Below are 18075 nucleotides of genomic sequence, written 5' to 3' on the forward strand. Positions count from 1 at the left end.
TGCACAGGCATAAAGCAGTTTTCGTGGAACGGGTCTCATATATAATTATGATGTCATCCATTCATTGTAAGGAGTTGGCAAGTAATTTGTGAACATATGTGTTTGTTGAAACATTTATGTTGAAGTTAGATACTTGTGTTTGAAACAATAGATGCTCAGCATTTTATGCACTTTTCTGTTGATAGAACAAACAAAAAATAAAAAAAGAGTTAAAATAGCTATTGTATATACTGACTCATAGAAATATGAGGAGATAATATATGTGGATGTAATTTTTCTGAGTAAAAAGTGTAAGACCAGTTTAATTGTCTGATACATGACATGATAAATGTTTTCAAGTTTAGTACTCAACTCTTTTCCTCTCAGAAGCAAAGTTAATATGGCTATGTGCAAACAGCATGAAACCAGAACAGCATGCGAGTAACTCCCAGTCTGTTCAGATTTTATGCTGTTTGCTGCTCATCAGTATCTAAGGGTTGGAAATGAAGCCTTTAAAACTTGAATCTAGTAAAAAAGGTCTTTAATTAAATTAAACTTTCTAAGGGACTACAAATGCGTTAAAATACATTTCTAAGTGGTAAAGGGTTAAATATAATAAATTGTATTCAATTCGAACACGGGGTCATAACAATGTGTATATAATGACCCCTATTGTGCTCTACAATCTTGCATAGCAATTTTCACCTAAGAAAAATCATAAACACTTGTAAGCATCTGGAAAAACAAAAATAATAATAGAAACACTTCACTACACATCTAATCGTAAAATAACTTTTATACATAATACTCATTAGCGAGGTAAAATTGCATTGAACAAGTCTAAATAAGCTGTTAATCTCGTTATTTTATATGATAGACACATTTTAGCTTGCTCTGCCCACAGAATAGAATACAAGTATTGCAAATGCAAGTTGAAAAGCTTATCATGTGTCTTCCCCTCATGTTTTTTAGGGTCATTTTTACCTTCTGATCAACCTGAACTTGTCATGTGTGGTACAAATAGGTTAATATAAAGATGTTAATGTTTTTCAACATCTCACAATTTTGAGTTTTCTTTCCGGTAACATTCGACTATCATTGTGTATCTCTGTTTGACTTTTAAAAGTAGTGCCTATTTCTAAACAGTTCCACCCGTTTGGTATAAAAGCTTTTTTCGCACCGATGCTTTTTTGTTATCTCCTATATTACATTGGAGACTACAGTGAAAGCTAGATAAACATTCAGGTTGCATTTATTGATAGAAAGTGATTGGAGCTGAGAATCCTGGCAATATGTGCTGGTCTTCCTTATAAAAAGTTATAAAGCCTCATCAAATATATTCATTATTTCCGCAATCAAGTGCAGAAACTTAAACCTCAAGGACTAACATGGAATATGAAAAACACAATTTTCATAGAAAATTATTTCACATATCAAACTCAATTACATCGAATTAGAATTTAATAAATGTCCAAACAACAACTATGTGCTGGCTCGTTTTGAGGAGTAGAAATATATATATATCTATAAAATGCTGAGATAATTTATGTCGAAGGTCTTATTTCATTTTTTGTGATACACAGTTATTATTTTAAATTAAAAAAACTAAACTAAAAAAAGACTTAATTCAATTTGCTATAAAATATTTACGATAAATGCAGTGTTTTAGAAACAGCCTTACGTGAATTCTACCCCCTGGACAAGCATTTTGTGATTCAGATCAATGTATTCTTTGTTCGGCAGATTACTGAAATTGTCTTCCTTTCTTCAGCTTTTTATACTGAAACTCTTCGATAAAACTTCTCTTGTAATGCCATAATTAGTATTTCTAATACTTAATTTATTACGAAATTAATAATAACAAAGGTACATAACTTTTATTGACATGAATACCAACTTACAAAATTTGAGGAAAACAATAAAGTCCGATTTCACACAAGATTCATATTCATATAAAAAAAAATCTCATGCACACATGTCAATACCCACATTATTACAAATGTGGAATAACTTCCATTTTATGCAGTTTAGGAGCTTTTTAAGAGGTGAACATAAAATACAACAGTTAAAACATGCAAGATAGGTAGAAACTATTCTGAACTATGTCACTAATAGTGAACAAAAATACAACAATTTAAACATGCAAGATGGGTAGAAACTATTCTGAACTATTTCACTAATTGTGAACAAAAATACAAAAACTAAAACATGCAAGATAGGCAGATACTATTCTGAACAATGTCACTAATTTTACTTCAAATTTGAATTATCTTAGGTCAAAGCATTCCCGAGATATTGTGCAGAAACAAGTTGACTTTGACAAGCTCCTGAGACCTAGGCCTTTGTCCTGTTTACATCAACATTGATAGGTGTTTTCGTTTAGTTTGAACATCATTTTAAATATACAGGAAAAAAATTCAAATGTGCTTTGGATTGGAAAACAAGGTTGATGTGACACTTATAGTAATTCCTCTCCATTTTGTGGAGTTTCGACTGTAAACAGTGTGGTCAGAAGTCAAACTGTAAGTGTTTAGTTTACATGTGAAAAGGGTAGACAATATTTAAGAGAAATGTAAAAAAGCAGAAAAAACATTATTGAATATGTTACTAGTTTTGATGAGCTGTAAGTCTAGCAAATTCCTGTCTTCCCTTGCCCATAAAGAATCATTATACCAGTTTGCAAAGTTGTAGGTCAAAAGCATTCTTTTGATATCAGGAGGAAAAGAAATGAGCATTCTCAAAATTAGTGCCTAAACAAATTTCCTGTTAAAAGACACATTGACATTAACCTCTGACCTGATGACCTCATTATCAATAGGCTTCCTTACTTTAGCAGAAGTAACCACTATAAATAAGCTTGATCTAAGGTCAATGCATTACCAAGAAATCATTGACATTAACCTTTGACCTGATGAACTTTAAATCAATAGGCTTCCTTCATTTAGCAGAAGTAACCACTATGCAAATATGCTTGATCTAAGGTCAAAGCATTATCAAGATATTGTGCGAAAACAAATAAACGTGACAACCCCGTCACCTTGACCTTTTGACCTAAAAATCAATACCCATCCTTCTTTCCGTCCAAGTCACCATCATTTTTATATGCATTGTTGCAGGTATAAGACTTCTCATAGATATCATACAGAAACAAAATGGCCAATCGACTGACCTTCCTACCAACAGACCTACTGACCGATAGACATGTGCAAATCAATATACATGGCTTGTTTCGAAAGTGCGGCATAATAAAACAAACAAAAGGGCCTGAAAGGCCCAAGGTATCCCCCGCAACATATGCTTTGTTTGAGGATGGGTGCAAATTGGACGGTTGAACATAATGATAGATGGACGGACGGAGGACAATAACACAAAAGTAAGACAAAGGAAGGTTCTTAAGCCTTCACAATACCAAGTTTCAAAGAAATCTGCCAAAGCGCTTCCAAGATATGGCTCCGGACACAAAAATGCCTATAGTAAAAAGCATTTTTTCAAGATACAAAGGGCCATAAGTCTGTTTTTAACAGATGGTGTACAATGCCATTTGGCGTGCATCATCCTCTTATGCATATATATACTCATACCAAGTTTAAATGAAATCCGCCAAAGCACTTCCAAGATATGGCTCCGGACACAAAAGTGCCTATAGTAAAAAGCATTTTTTCAAGATACAAAGGGCCATAAGTCTGTTTTTAACAGATGGTGTACAATGCCATTTGGCGTGCATCATCCTCTTATGCATATATATACTCATACCAAGTTTCAATGAAATCCGCCAAAGAACTTCCAAGATATGGCTCCGGACACTAAAAAGCATTTTTTCAAGATACAAAGGGCCATAAGTCTGTTTTTAACACATGGTGTACAATGCCATTTTGCGTGCATCATCCTCTTATGCATATATATACTCATACCAAGTTTAAATGAAATCCACCAAAGAACTTCCAAGATATGGCTCCGGACACAAAAGTGCCGGACGGACGGACAGCCGGACGGACGGACAACGCCAAAACAATATCCCTCCGCCTCTGGCGGGGGATAACAAACTTGAACTATACAACTATGAACTTTAAGCTGCTGCCTTTATGTCAAACTTCAAACATTGAGGACTATTCAGCCATTAGATTCTGATTGCTTTCTTACTTTAAAACTTTTGATTACTTCAGCAGGATGGCTCTGACAAATTTCAGGTTGAAGTAGCTGATTTGAATTTGAAATATAGTCTTAATTTGAAATGGTTCTCATACTTCATTTCACTGTTTCAATTAAGCTATTAATAGAAGCCTCAATTCCAAGCCTTTGCAGCATCAGCTGGAAATTCTCATCCACACTTTCAAGGAAGTCTTTTTGTTTTTCTTGCACTGAAAAAAGGTATTTAGATGTATTTATTTCTATCCACATTTTCTAAACTCATACAATTGAAAAATCCACCTTTAAAAAAAGTGAAAGATGTAATTCTACCTATTTAAAATCATTAACTATACAGGTATAGGTAAAAAAATCATCACAAATCAATAAATAATGCATTTTTCCCAAGAGTTGACATTCTAATTTGTGCTCCCATTTATTAGTTTTACTGCATTTATATGCCTGAAAATCTACGGTTTCAAACCCAGTCTTGAAATAGGCCTGATAAGACCATCAATATCCTATACTTCAGAGGTCACCGCAGCGATGTTGGGTAAGGTTTCCGCCTAGAGACAAGGTAAGAGGCGACTTATGCTGGTCATGCACAAAAAACTGACTCGAGAGAGTTTCATTAAGCCTAAGGCTTTCGATGCAAATGATGCTAAAATAGATTCAAACTTATCCCCTATACTTTACGCAGTGCCGCCATCTTAATTTCCTAGACTGCGCACACTACAGCCTTGTGCTTACCAGACTCTGGTACTACCACTTCCAGTCGTATGTCTGGGACCACCGAGCTCTCACCCTCCACCTCGAGATTCCAGGTTAACACCAGGGTACTAAAATATGAGCCTTATTGTGGGAATACGGGGCTTAATGCATGTGTGTAAACTGTTATCCAGGATAAGCCTGTACAGTTTGCAAAGGTTAATCAGAAGTCACTTTCCGCTTTCGTTGTATTTTTTGTTTGAGGAAGTCTCCTCTTAGTATAAATCAAGTTCAGACGGAAAGTGTTGTCCCTGATTAGACTGTAAGGACTGCACGGGCTAATCTGGGACAACACTACCCATGTGCATTAAAGCCTGTTTTCTCAGATCGCTGCATAAATCAGTTTATTTGTTAAATACATTAATTATAAAGCACATGTGACATGAACTGACAATAATTATGGTCACTTTCCTCAGTTACACACATAGCTACAGAATCTAGGTTTTAAATGTTTGAGTAACTGAAAAGAACAGACTGTTATCTTATCTGTGGTTTATGCCTTGAAATTCTTTATTAATTGTTTTTCCTGCCATGTCACTTGTTAACTAGCGCTTACAAAACATGTTTGACAGGCCTTTTCCAGCTGTATCTACATGCCTGTTAAACTGACCTATTCCCAAAGCAAAATTGTTAAAAAATTCCAAATTGGAAAAATAAATAAATAAGTGTCTAATTATTAATATATCTTAATTTTATTCAAAATACATCTTAAAAGTATTTAACTGTTTGTTTTTATGTTGTTCTTATAATTGAATATTATAAAGAGTTATATTTAAAAACAAATCCCAAATCAGTGGACTTTTTTCGTGAAAATATTCCCAATCCGGAAATTGGATTTTTCCCAAAATTTCCCAAATATTTGAAATTTCTGTACAAGGACTTGTTTCAGTCTGGATGTGTATTATTCTGTGACCAGCACTTAATAACGGTTTCCTGCGCCTTTTGATGCCATCACATTGAAGTTTTCTGAGATGACATCAGAATGTTAGCAGGAAATCACATTGGGATATTTAGTGGAAACATTGTAATGTATTAAGATATTCATAATAAGTTAGAGTAGATGTAAATCTGTACTAAGATATTTTGATGAGTTGGATTTAACAATTTAGAAATATTGAGCAGACATTGTTTTCCTACACCCACCAGCCGGATATGTTCCCAGTATACCGACCCATGAGAAAATTCTTACCGGTCATGAGGTCCGATAACTTTAAAAATTTACCGGACCTCACCAGATTTTACTGGACCTCATTCTTCTTAAACCAAACAATATAAAGTACCATTATAGAGTTTATTTTTATTATTATGACGTTAACATTGTTAAATAATTTTAAACATAATAACATAACAACTCAATTTAACCCCATTATATTAAAACTTTCTTTAAAAATATAAGAAAGCTTTGTGATTTTTTTTATAGATAACAAGTAATTTTAAACAGCCATATAAAACACTAGTACTCGCAAAGGGAGAAATCAGGAATTAGAAAAATATAAGTCGCCATAGTTTAGTGTATACGGTGTACATCTTGCGACTGGGATATTGTGGGTTTGATCTCACTGAAGGAGGGTTCTCTAGATCTCCTCAAAAGACACCAAGCAGAGCTCCAGATAAGAGGCGTATATACGCATTGAAAAAATAAAAAAACACATTAAAAATCGGCCCAGTACGTAACAAAACGTAATACAAATCTTGGTAAGTATTTTAAATCGATTAAAGTGCGTAACTCGTTTAACCAATAAACAAGTTGACTTTTTAGTGTAAGCTAACCTTTGAATCAAAAGTCAGTCAACTTGTAATAAAAATGGCGGCCCATCATGTTTGTGGATCAAAAAGGGACGTTTTAAGCGACCAGCAGATCCTGCGGGAATATTTTTAAAGAAAGTCTGTTCATATCGTCATTTTAAATTCATTCTGTTCGCATTTAAAATATAAATAACTAATAATAATATTTCTAGATTAAACACGCCAGTCAGTTTTCGATGGAAAATACCCCTATATATTCCTAAATACCCTTTATGGCTGAAACAAAGGAGTAAAATACGCTTTAACAATAATATCTGGGGGTGAAATACATGTACCCTTTAGACTAAATCCTTATCTGGAGCTCTGACACCAAGTACTAGTTTTACCCAGGAAATAGACTGAAGAGCATTTCAATAAGCCTTTGAATAAATACGTTTATACTAAAAAAAACACCCTACCAGTTGTTTGCCTTGATATTCAACAGGTTGGTGTCCACTTGCATCACTATATTCGGGTATTCTGCGGTGAAGTGCTTGAAAGTCTGTGTTTTAGCCTCTGTCCAGCGACTATAACCTTTCACAAGGTGCAGAAAACCCTGGACGTTACCCTGGGCCGACATTCTGAATGGACAGGTAGATGAATATTTATTTAACAAAAACAAACAAGAAACCGTCGGAGACGGGTGATGCTCCCCAAAGGTTTTTTTTGTCACAATATTGCACTATATATTCAGATAAAAGAAAAAGTCTTGAGGGCACAGTAGTTGGGGGGACAAGATTTTTTTTTAGAAAATTTCAAAGGGCCATAACTCTGTGAAAAATCATCCGACCAGAACCCGCTGATAATATGCACATCTCCTCTTGGAAGTGAAGCTTCCCATAAAGTTTCATTGAATTCCGGTCATTAGTTGCTGAGAAATAGCCCGGACAAAAATTGTGCATGGACGGACGGACACACAGACGGACAGATGAAGCAGCGACTATATGCTCCCCCCAAAATAAATTTTGGGGGAGCATAAAAAGAATATTGTTAAAGATATTTTTTTTAAAGTAAAGCCCATTCTGCTGTTTGATATATCACTAAAGATTTAATAAACAAATAACAGGGGTATTATTTCGTGGTTTTCCTTTTTCTTTTTATGCCCCCCTTCGAAGAAGAGGGGGTATATTGTTTTGCAAATATCGGTCCGTCCGTCCGTCCACCGAATGGTTTCCGGATGATAACTCAAGAACGCTTACGCCTAGGATCATGAAACTTCATAGGTATATTGATCATGACTCGCAGATGACCCCTATTGATTTTCAGGTCACTTGGTAAAAGGTCAAGGTGACTAGAACCATTAAAATGGTTTCCGGATGATAACTAAAGAACGCTTACACCTAGGATCATGAAACTTCTTAAGTACATTGATCATGACTTGCAGATCATGACCCCTATTGATTTTCAGGTCACTAGGTCAAAGGTCAAGGTCACAGTAACTCGACACAGAAAAATGGTTTCCGGATGATAACTCAAGAACGCTTACGCCTAGGATCATGAAACTTCATAGGTACATTGATCATGACTCGCAGATGACCCCTATTGATTTTCAGGTCACTAGGTAAAAGGTCAAGGTCACGGTGACTTGAACCAGTAAAATAGTTTCCGGATGATAACTAAAGAACGCTTACGCCTAGGATCATGAAACTTCAAAGGTACATTGATCATGACTCACAGATGACCCCTATTGATTTTCAGGTCACTAGGTCAAAGGTCAAGGTCACGGTGACTCAAACCAGTAAAATGGTTTCCGAATGATAACTCAAGAACGCTTATGCCTAGGATCATGAAACTTCATAGGTACATTCATCATGACTCGCAGATGAGTCCTATTGATTTTCAGGTCACTAGGTCAAAGGTCAAGGTCACGGTGACTCAAACCAGTAAAATTGTTTCTGGATGATAACTCAAGAACGCTTACACCTAGGATCATGAAACTTCATAGGTATATTGATCATGACTCGCAGATGACCCCTATTGATTTTCAGGTCACTAGGTCAACCGTCAAGGTCACAGTGACTTGACACAGTAAAATGGTTTCTGGATGATAACTCAGGAAAGCATACGCCTAGGATCATGAAACTTCATAGGTACATTGATCATGACTCACAGATGACCCATATTGATTTTCAGGTCAATAGGTCAAAGGTCAAGGTCACGGTGACTAGAGCTGCAACGATTCGATCTGATTCATCAAAAATCTATTCGAAATGCTTCGATTTGATAACGATACCAAACCTACCAAATTCGATTCGATTCTTTAACCTAAATACATATATATATACATAGAATACGTAAAGCGCGCTGTATTCTGACTATTGATACGGGAAGGTGTAGGTTTTATCTTTACCTGTAATTACGACCCGCGCGATTGGTTGCTTATTACTTTAGTCATCCAATCAATAAGCCTGTTACGGTCTACTTTCGGAAAAAGCGTCAAAATGGCTGAACAAGTTGTTGAAATTATCAGATGCGCCTATGAAGCTAAAATCAAAAGTGTGGCAGTATTTTGGGTTTCGGGATGGTAGCCCTACCGATAAAGCAAAGTGTAAACTGTGCTTCACTGATGTGGCGTACGCTAAGTCCGGCTCAACATCTAATCTAATGCAACATGTCAAACGCAAACATAACGTTGATCTAGCAAGACTAAGAGGTCGCACAAGTGCAACTACTCAAGTCGCCAGCCAGAAAAGTAGTTCTATTTCTGTTGGAGTTTTGTTAAGTTTATTAGAGAATGTGATTTGTCCTACAGGTAACAGGTGATCATGCTGCCATGGCACAATGGTAGACATGCTTATAGCGGTTTTGGGTAAAAGTATAATAGTGATAGTCCTACCATTCAACTGATTCCAGGTACGTTCTTATGATTATTTATTTATTTTTTATATTATTGTGTAATCAACACAATCTTCTCGTAAGAAGTTTTTCTATTAAAATTGAGTCCTAATTTGCTATTCTTTTTTATGTGTTTTATTGAAATCACATTTGAACAGAAATGTTAATTTTGAGGCATAAGAGTGAATATATGATAAAACTAGGTTTGAAGATGAATCGAATCGAAAAAATCGGTATCAGAGTGTCTAAAATCGAAATCGAATCGACCTGTTGGTGAATTGTTGCAGCTCTTACGGTGACTCGAACCAGTAAAATGGTTTCCGGATGATAACTCAAGAATGCTTACGCCTAGGATCATGAAACTTTATAGGTACATTGATAATGACTGGCAGATGACCCCCATTGATTTTCAGGTAACTAGGTCAAAGGTCAAGGTCACAGTGACAAACAAGAGCACCGCCTTGCGGGTGCAGACCGCTCATCTATTTTTCTTTTTAAAGGTGTAGGGACCTATCTCAATTTCAATCACAAAGAATGGCGGGGTGAATTGGAGAGGGGTGTATACTGTGAGGGTGTGGTCATTTATTACATTTTCTTCCAAAAATGCAAAAAAAATGCAAAACAAAAAAGATTCTTGGGTGGGATGGTTGGACGGTATTTCAAAAATAAAATAATAAAAATAAATATTTGTGTTTTTTAACCATGTTTGAAAAAAATAAGAGATGTGTTTGTCAAAAACACAATGCCCCCTATTGCGCCGCTTTTAAATTATTTATTTATTTATTTTTTACCTTTGACCTTGAAGGATGACCTTGACCTTGCATTTCCACCACTCAAAATGTGCAGCTTTATGAGAAGGCCGCTTTGAAATATTAATTTTTTGACCTTTGACCTTGAAGGATGACCTTGACCTTGAAGGATGACCTTGAACTTCCACCACACAAAATGTGCAGCTTTATGATAACGCCAAATTTTCAATTTTCTAAGTATAAAAAGGGCACATAATTCCGTCAAAATGCCAGTCAGAGTTACATAACTTTGCCTGCACAGTCCCCTTACGATAGTTAGTAAGTGTTGCAAGTATGAAAGCAATGGCTTTGATACTTTAGGAAAAAAGTGGACCTAAACACAAAACTTAACCAAATTTTCAATTTTCTAAGTATAAAAAGGGCACATAATTCTTTCAAAATGCCAGTCAGAGTTACATAACTTTGCCTGCACAGTCCCCTTATGATAGTTAGTAAGTGTTGCAAGTATGAAAGCAATACATGTAGCTTTGATACTTAAGGAATAAAATGGACCTGAACACAAAAATTAACCAAAATTTTCAATTATCTAAGTATAAAAAGGGCACATAATTCTGTCAAAATGCAAGCCAGAATTATCTTACTTTGCCCGCCCAGTCCCCTCATGATAGTAAGTAAGTGTACCAAGTTTGAATGCAATAGCATTGATACTTTATGAGAAAAGTGTACCTAAACTCAAAACTTAACCGAGGCCAACACCAACGCCGAGGCCAAGGTGATGACAATAGCTCATTTTTTTTTCAAAAAATAGATGAGCTAAAAACGTATTCACACAATGGCTGCCACTACAACTGACAGCCAATATGGGGGGCGTGCATGTTTTACAAACAGCCCTTGTTTGTTTTGACATGGTAGTTTATCAATCATCATTAATAATTCATGATTACAGGTAATACACAAACAATAACAATTGCTAAGCACTTTACTTTAAGCTTTACTGATCATTTAACCCTTAACCACTTAGATGTGTATTTTGATACATTCGAAGTCCCTTAGACAGTTAAATTTAATTTAATAGATGTGTATTTTGATAGATTTATCTAAGTCCCTTAGACAGTTAAATTTAATTTAATACCTTTGTTACTCAATTCAAGTTTTAAAGGCATCATTTCCAACCCTTAGCTATTTTGATACATTTGAAGTCCCTTAGACAGTTAAATTTAATTTAATACCTTTGTTACTCAATTCAAGTTTTAAAGGCTTCATTTCCAACCCTTAAATATTTTGATACATTTGAAGTCCCTTAGAAAGTTAAATTTAATTTAATAATTTTGTTACTCAATTCAAGTTTTAAAGGCTTCATTTCCAACCCTTAGCTACTGATGAGCAGCAAACAGCATACAACCTGAACAGACTGCGAATTACTCGCAGGCTGTTCTGGTTTTATGCTGTTAGCATATACCAATTTTCACTTTGCTATAAGTGGGAAAGGGTTAATCCAGTTACAACCTTTCAATATGCTCCATCAGGTCAGTGGTGAAGACATCAGATGCTGCGATCGAAAGATCTGTCACATGGCTCTCTCCCGTGTCCTGGCATTGAGAACCATATCCAGCTTGTTTAAAGCCACATAAATACTTAACCCTTTGCATGCTGGGAAATTTGTCGTCTGCTAAAATGTCGTCTGCAGAATTTCTAAAATTAGCATTTTCTTCTATTTTTTTCAAAGAATACTATCAGAATAGCAAACAGTTTGGATCCTGATGAGACGCCACATTTCTGTGGTGTCTCATCTGGATCCAAACTGTTTGCAAAGGCCTTTAAAATTCGGTTCCCGCACTGAAAGGGTTAAAATCAACAAATATTTTGTAAAATATTTCATGAAATAAAGTTAACGTATACAAAATCAGTGTTCCTTATAGCAAAAGCAAAAATTTAAATGCTAGATGTGGTCTGGTAACATTGATTTAATGAGAAACAAAATGCTTGTGTTTTTTTATTTGATGTGTTACAATATATTTCATGTGAATTGGCTATTTCTATGAGAAACACTGATTTGTTATGGGTAAACTTAATTTTACGAAATATTTTACGAAATATTCGTTGATTTTGAGTATTTATGTGGCTTTAACTAATCTTAGAAAGTAATAATATTTTGGATTGTAATATCCAAAGTGGCATTGTATAAAGATACTACAAACTAAATAATTCAAAACTAGATAATACTTATTGCCCTTAACACCAAGAAAGTCACTGACATTATGCTTGACATGCTTATCTATTTTATCATTTGATGGTGTCTAGCTAATAGAAAATGTATATTAACAAACCCCAGAAAAATAAAAATGTAAAACAATGATACAAATAGAATTCGCAAAAGCATATTAAACAATAATTGAATTGAATAGCTTTTCTTCACACACCCTAAATTATGTGAATATTAGGAAAGAAATATTGTTGCTGATTTTTAAGAATGAAAATATTTATCACGGTAATATTAAATGATCTGAAAACAAGAGCTGTCACCATAGGATGACTTATGCCCCCTATAAACGCTTGATAGAAGTTATGAGCTTTTTTCGAAACCTAAACGCAGATTTCAAAACCTAAACGCGGACCCTAACAACAAGGTCAAAGTCACAGGGGTTAAAATTTGTGTAGGTATGGAACGGCCTTGTCCGTATACACATGCATACCAAATTTGAATTTTACATCTCAAGGGACATAGAAGTCATGAGCATTTTTCAAAACCTAAACGCAGATTTCGAAACCTAAACGCGGACCCTAACTTCAAGGTCAAGGTCACAGGGGTCAAAATTTTTGTGTATATGGAAAGGCCTTGTCCATATACACATGCATACCAAATATGAAGGTTATATCTCAAGGGACATAGAAGTTATGAGCATTTTTCAAAACCTAAACGCAAATTTCAAACCTAAACGCGGACCCTAAGTTCAAGGTCAAGGTCACAGGGGTAAAAATTTTTGTGCGTATGGAAAGGCCTTGTCCATATACACATGCATACCAAATATGAAGGTTATATCTCAAGGGACATAGACGTTATGAGCATTTTTCGAAACCTAAACGCAGATTTCGAAACCTAAACGCTGACCCTAAGTTCAAGGTCAAGGTCACAGGGGTAGAAAAATGTGTGCCTATGGAAAGGCCTTGTCCATATACAAATGCATACCAAATATGAAGGTTATATCTCAAGGGACATAGAAGTTATGAGCATTTTTCTAAACGTAAACGCAGATTTCGAAACCTAAACGCGGACCCTAACTTCAAGGTCAAGGTCACAGGGGTCAAAATTTGTGTTCGTATAGAAAGGCCTTGTCCATATACACATGCATACCAAATATGAAGGTTATATCTCAAGGGACTTAGAAGTTATGAGCATTTTTAGAAACCTTAACACAGATTTCGAAACCTTAACATGGACCCTAAGTTCAAGGTCAAGGTCACAGGGGTAAAATATGTTGTGCGTATGGAAAGGCTTTGTCCATATACACATGCATACCAAATATGAAGGTTATATCTCAAGGGACATAGAAGTTATGAGCATTTTTCGAAACCTTAATGCAAAGTGTGACGCAAAGACGGACGGACAGACAGACGGACAGACAGACTGTCCGATCATCTATATACCTCCTTTTCTTCGAAAGGGGGCATAAAAAATTTATTCATTATATCAAACAGACACCTGTAAGACCACCCAAATATGCAACATTAAGGTTCCCCTAATATGTAACTATTTTTACTACCAAGAGATCAGGAGACCTTTACTAAGCCTACTCTGTCAGGGCCCAACATCCCTTCCAGTGATTTTTTACCCAATAAGAAAAAGTACCAGTACTGTGTCAATTCTTAAACAAGAGCTGTCACCATAGGATGACAAATGCCCCCTATTAATGCTTGGAAAGAAGTTGAGCATTTTTAGAAACTTAAACGCAGATTTCGAAACCTAAATGCGGACCCTAAGTTCAAGGTCAAGGTCACAGGGGTGAAAATTTTTGTGCGTATGGAAAGGCCTCGTCCATATACACATGCATACCAAATATGAAGGTTATATCTCAAGAGACATAGAACTTATGAGCATTTTTCGAAACCTAAGCGCAAAGAGTGACGGAAAGACAGACGGACAGACAGACGAACAGATGGACGGACAGTCCGATCACTATATGCACCCTTTTCTTCAAAAGGGGGCATAAAAATATGCTGAAACCCCCTGAAATTTGGAAATTTGCGTTGTGAAATCTTAAGATATGGAATTATGGGTATTTTTAATATTTTGGTACTTAATTGCACAATCCCATCCGGATATTCTTGTCCATACCTATTTGCTAAAATGTTTAGTTTCAGTGCTCATTTATTGTTTTCACTTGCAGATAATGTGCTTTTGCAACAAAATTTACGCAACTTTCCTTCCTTTTGGGAATTTTTCTGACAGCATTTGGTAATTTTGTTGTTTTTCCTCCATTGGGAAAGTGCCTTTTACAGATTCTTTACAAAGAAGGAAAAAAAGCTGCCTTCATATGTTAAACTGGAATAACATGCTCGAACTGAATGAAAAATACACCAAGCTTGTATTGCCTGAATGAATGTTCACTTCCAATAGACTGATCCCGAAATTCACTCGAGTTTAGAAAACCCCACTTATCCCTCGGTACAAACAACGCTGGTCCATTGTATCACCCAATGATAGCTTGAGTTAAATAATAACGGTGATAAGGTTTGTGATTTTGAAAGGATTATAAATGGGTCTGCTTTATTTGTACCAGCAGATTATTGGCTTTTTTCCAAAAGGTTGCTTTTCCGGGATACCGGTAAATATATTGCTCACCAGTGACTCTTGCATGAGAAACTTCAACTGAAACTGTACATCCCTGTATCGTCCTTCGATGGTCTTCCGGATATTCACAGTCAGTCCATCTACAGATAGGTGAGAAGCATGTTGTGGAAAAATCAGGCTAAATGCAAATGCATGATGTGTCTAAATGGATCAGAATGTGAAGTCTTCAAGCTAATCCAGGACAACTCATATGGCTATTATGATATACAAGGAAGTCTATTCTAAACATGAACACTTCAATTCAAAATTATTTATGTATGCTTGACAGCATTAAAAGCCTACAGTATACTGAAACAAGAGCTGTGTTTATGAAACACCATGCCCCCTACTGCGTTTTGAAGCAAGGAAGCAGCTATTTTCGAGAAAATTGTTAAGTCCAAGGCCCATAACTTTGCCAAAAATCAATGGACCAGAACAAAAAGTCACACTTCATTCTGTAAGTCATGTAGGTAGACTCACATACCAAAAATCAGCTAAATATCTGAAAGCATTTTGTAAAAAAACTCCGGAAAATGGTTATTATAGAAAAAATGACTAAGTCCAAGGCCCATAACTTCGCAAAAAATAAATTAACCAGAACGAAACACACTTTTCATCTGTATGTCATGGGCTTGAATGAAACTCACACTTCTTCTGTAAGTGTTGTAGGTAGATTTGCACACCAAATATATGGTCCATATCTGACAGCGTTTAGGAAAAAAAGTCCAGAAAATGGAATGACTGATTGACAGACAGTGCCACTGCTTTATGCATACAAAAAATGAATTAGACATGTACAGAACAAGAAACCGTCATAGACGAGTGATGCTCCCCAAAGTTTTTTTTGTCACAATATTGCACTATATATGCAGATAAAAGGAAACGTCTTGAGGGCACAGTAGTTGGGGGGACAAGAATTTTTTTTAATAAAATTTCTAAGGGCCATAACTCTGTGAAAAATCATACGACCAGAACCCGCTGATAATATGCACATCTCCTCTTGGTAGTGAAGCTTCTCATACAGTTTCATTGAATTCCAGTCATTAGTTGCTGAGAAATAGCCCGAACAAGAATTGCACTATATGTACAGTTAATGGAAAATTTCAAAGGGCCATAACTCTGTGAACAAGAGCACCGCCTTGCGGGTGCAGACCGCTCATCTATTTTCTTTTTAAAGGTGAAGGGACTCTCATTTTCAATCACAAAGGAGGGAGGAGTGGAGTGAAGAGGGGTGTATAGTGTGGGGTTGTGGACATTTATTACATTATCTTCCAAAAAAGCGAAAAAAAAAAAAAAAAAAAAAAAAAATCCGGGGGGGGGGGGGGGGGGGGGGGGGGGGGGGGTTGGGGGGGGGGCGATGGGGGGGGGGGTTTGGGTGCGATGGTTGGACGGTATTTCAAACATAACCATTTTTAAAAAAAAAATGGGGGGGGGGTATAGTGTGAGGGTGTGGTGGTAATTTGTGAGATGATCTTAAAAAAAAAAAAAAAAAAAAAAAAAAAAAAAAAATTAGGGGGGGGGGGGGTGGGGTGGGGGGGGGGGGTATAGTGTGAGGGTGTGGTGGTCATTTGTGAGATGATCTTAAAAAAAAAAAAAAAAAAAAAAAAAAAAAAAATAGGGGGGGGGGAGGGGGGGAGGGGGGAGGGGGGGAGGGGGACGGCACGGGGGATGGTTTGGGTGGAGTCTATTGTGGTATGTCAGGTAAGAGTAGTTTCATCAAAGTATCAATCAAATCTAATCATAAATAAAGAAGTTATGGCAATTTTAGCAAAATTTAATAATTTGACCTTGAGAGTCAAGGTCATTCAAAGGTCAAAGTAAAATTAAAGTTGCCAGGTACAGTAACCTCATGATAGCATGTAAGTATTTGAAGTTTGAAAGCAATAGCCTTGATACTTAAGAAGTAAAGTGGATCGAAACACAAAATTTAACCATATATTAAAAGTTACTAAGTCAAAAAAGGGCCATAATTCCGTAACAATGACAACCAGAGTTATGCAACTTGTCCTTTTACTGTACCCTTATGATAGTTTGTGAGTGTTCCAAGTATGAAAGCAATATCTATGATACTTTAGGGGTAAAGTGGACCAAAACATAAATCTTAACCAAATTTTCAATTTTCTAAGTATAAAGGGCCCATAATTCCGTTCAAATGCCAGTCAGAGTTACATAACTTTGCCTGCACGGTCCCCTTATGATAGTTCATAAATCTTGCAAGTATGAAAGCAATAGCTTTGATACTGTAGGAATAAAGTGGACCTAAACACAAAACTTAATCAAATTTTCAATTTTCTAAGTATAAAAAGGGCACATAATTCTGTCAAAATGCCAGTCAGAGTTACATTACTTTGCCTGCACAGTCCCCTTATGATAGTTAGTAAGTGTTGCAAGTATGAAAGCAATAGCTTTAATGCTTAAGGAATAAAATGGACCTAAACACAAAACTTAACCAAAATTGTCAATTTTCTAAGTATAAAAAGGGCACATAATTCTGTCAAAATGCATGCCAGAGTTATCTAAATTTGCCTGCCCAGTCCCCTCATGATAGTAAGTAAGTGTACCAAGTTTGAATGCAATAGCATTGATACTTACTGAGAAAAGTGGAACTAAACGCAAAACTTAACCAAAATTTTCAATTTTTTAAGTATAAAAAGGGCACATAATTCTGTCAAAATGCACGCCAGAGTTATCTAACTTTGCCTGCCCAGTCCCCTCATGATAGTAAGTAAGTGTACCAAGTTTGAATGCAATAGCATTGATACTTTCTGAGAAAAGTGGACCTAAACGCAAAACTTAACCGGACGCCGACGCCAACGCCAACGCCAACGCCAACGCCAACGCCAACGCCGACGCCGAGGTGATGACAATAGCTCATAATTTTTTTTCAAAAAATAGATGAGCTAAAAATCATCCGACCAGAACCCGCTGATAATATGCACATCTCCTCTTGGTAGTGAAGCTTCTTATAAAGTTTCATTGAATTCCGGTCATTAGTTGCTGAGAAAT

The 18075-nt window shown here is 36.0% G+C and overlaps 1 protein-coding gene across 8 annotated transcripts in view; it reads right to left on the reverse strand.

Moving 5' to 3' along the window:
• The window catches only part of LOC127880727 (centromere protein P-like), a 128699-nt gene that overhangs the window by 82386 nt on the left and 28238 nt on the right, over positions 1-18075 (reverse strand). Inside the window, exons 5-9 of one of the 8 annotated variants that reach the window (XM_052428094.1) lie at positions 15082-15170; positions 11748-11830; positions 7077-7238; positions 4855-4943; positions 4023-4337 (exon numbers count right to left, since the gene is read on the reverse strand). The exons of 3 other annotated variants lie outside the window; for them this stretch is intronic. In XM_052428094.1, coding sequence (XP_052284054.1) covers positions 4225-4337; positions 4855-4943; positions 7077-7238; positions 11748-11830; positions 15082-15170 — 536 coding nt within the window. In that variant the 3' untranslated portion in view covers positions 4023-4224. Of the gene's footprint in view, positions 1-4022; positions 4338-4854; positions 4944-7076; positions 7239-11747; positions 11831-15081; positions 15171-18075 lie in introns of those variants that run through there. 4 more of the 8 variants (XM_052428092.1, XM_052428088.1, XM_052428090.1 and 1 more) reach the window with 4 other exon arrangements.

This window comes from Dreissena polymorpha, chromosome 5 (genome assembly GCF_020536995.1).
Source record: "Dreissena polymorpha isolate Duluth1 chromosome 5, UMN_Dpol_1.0, whole genome shotgun sequence".
Taxonomy (NCBI): domain Eukaryota; kingdom Metazoa; phylum Mollusca; class Bivalvia; order Myida; family Dreissenidae; genus Dreissena; species Dreissena polymorpha.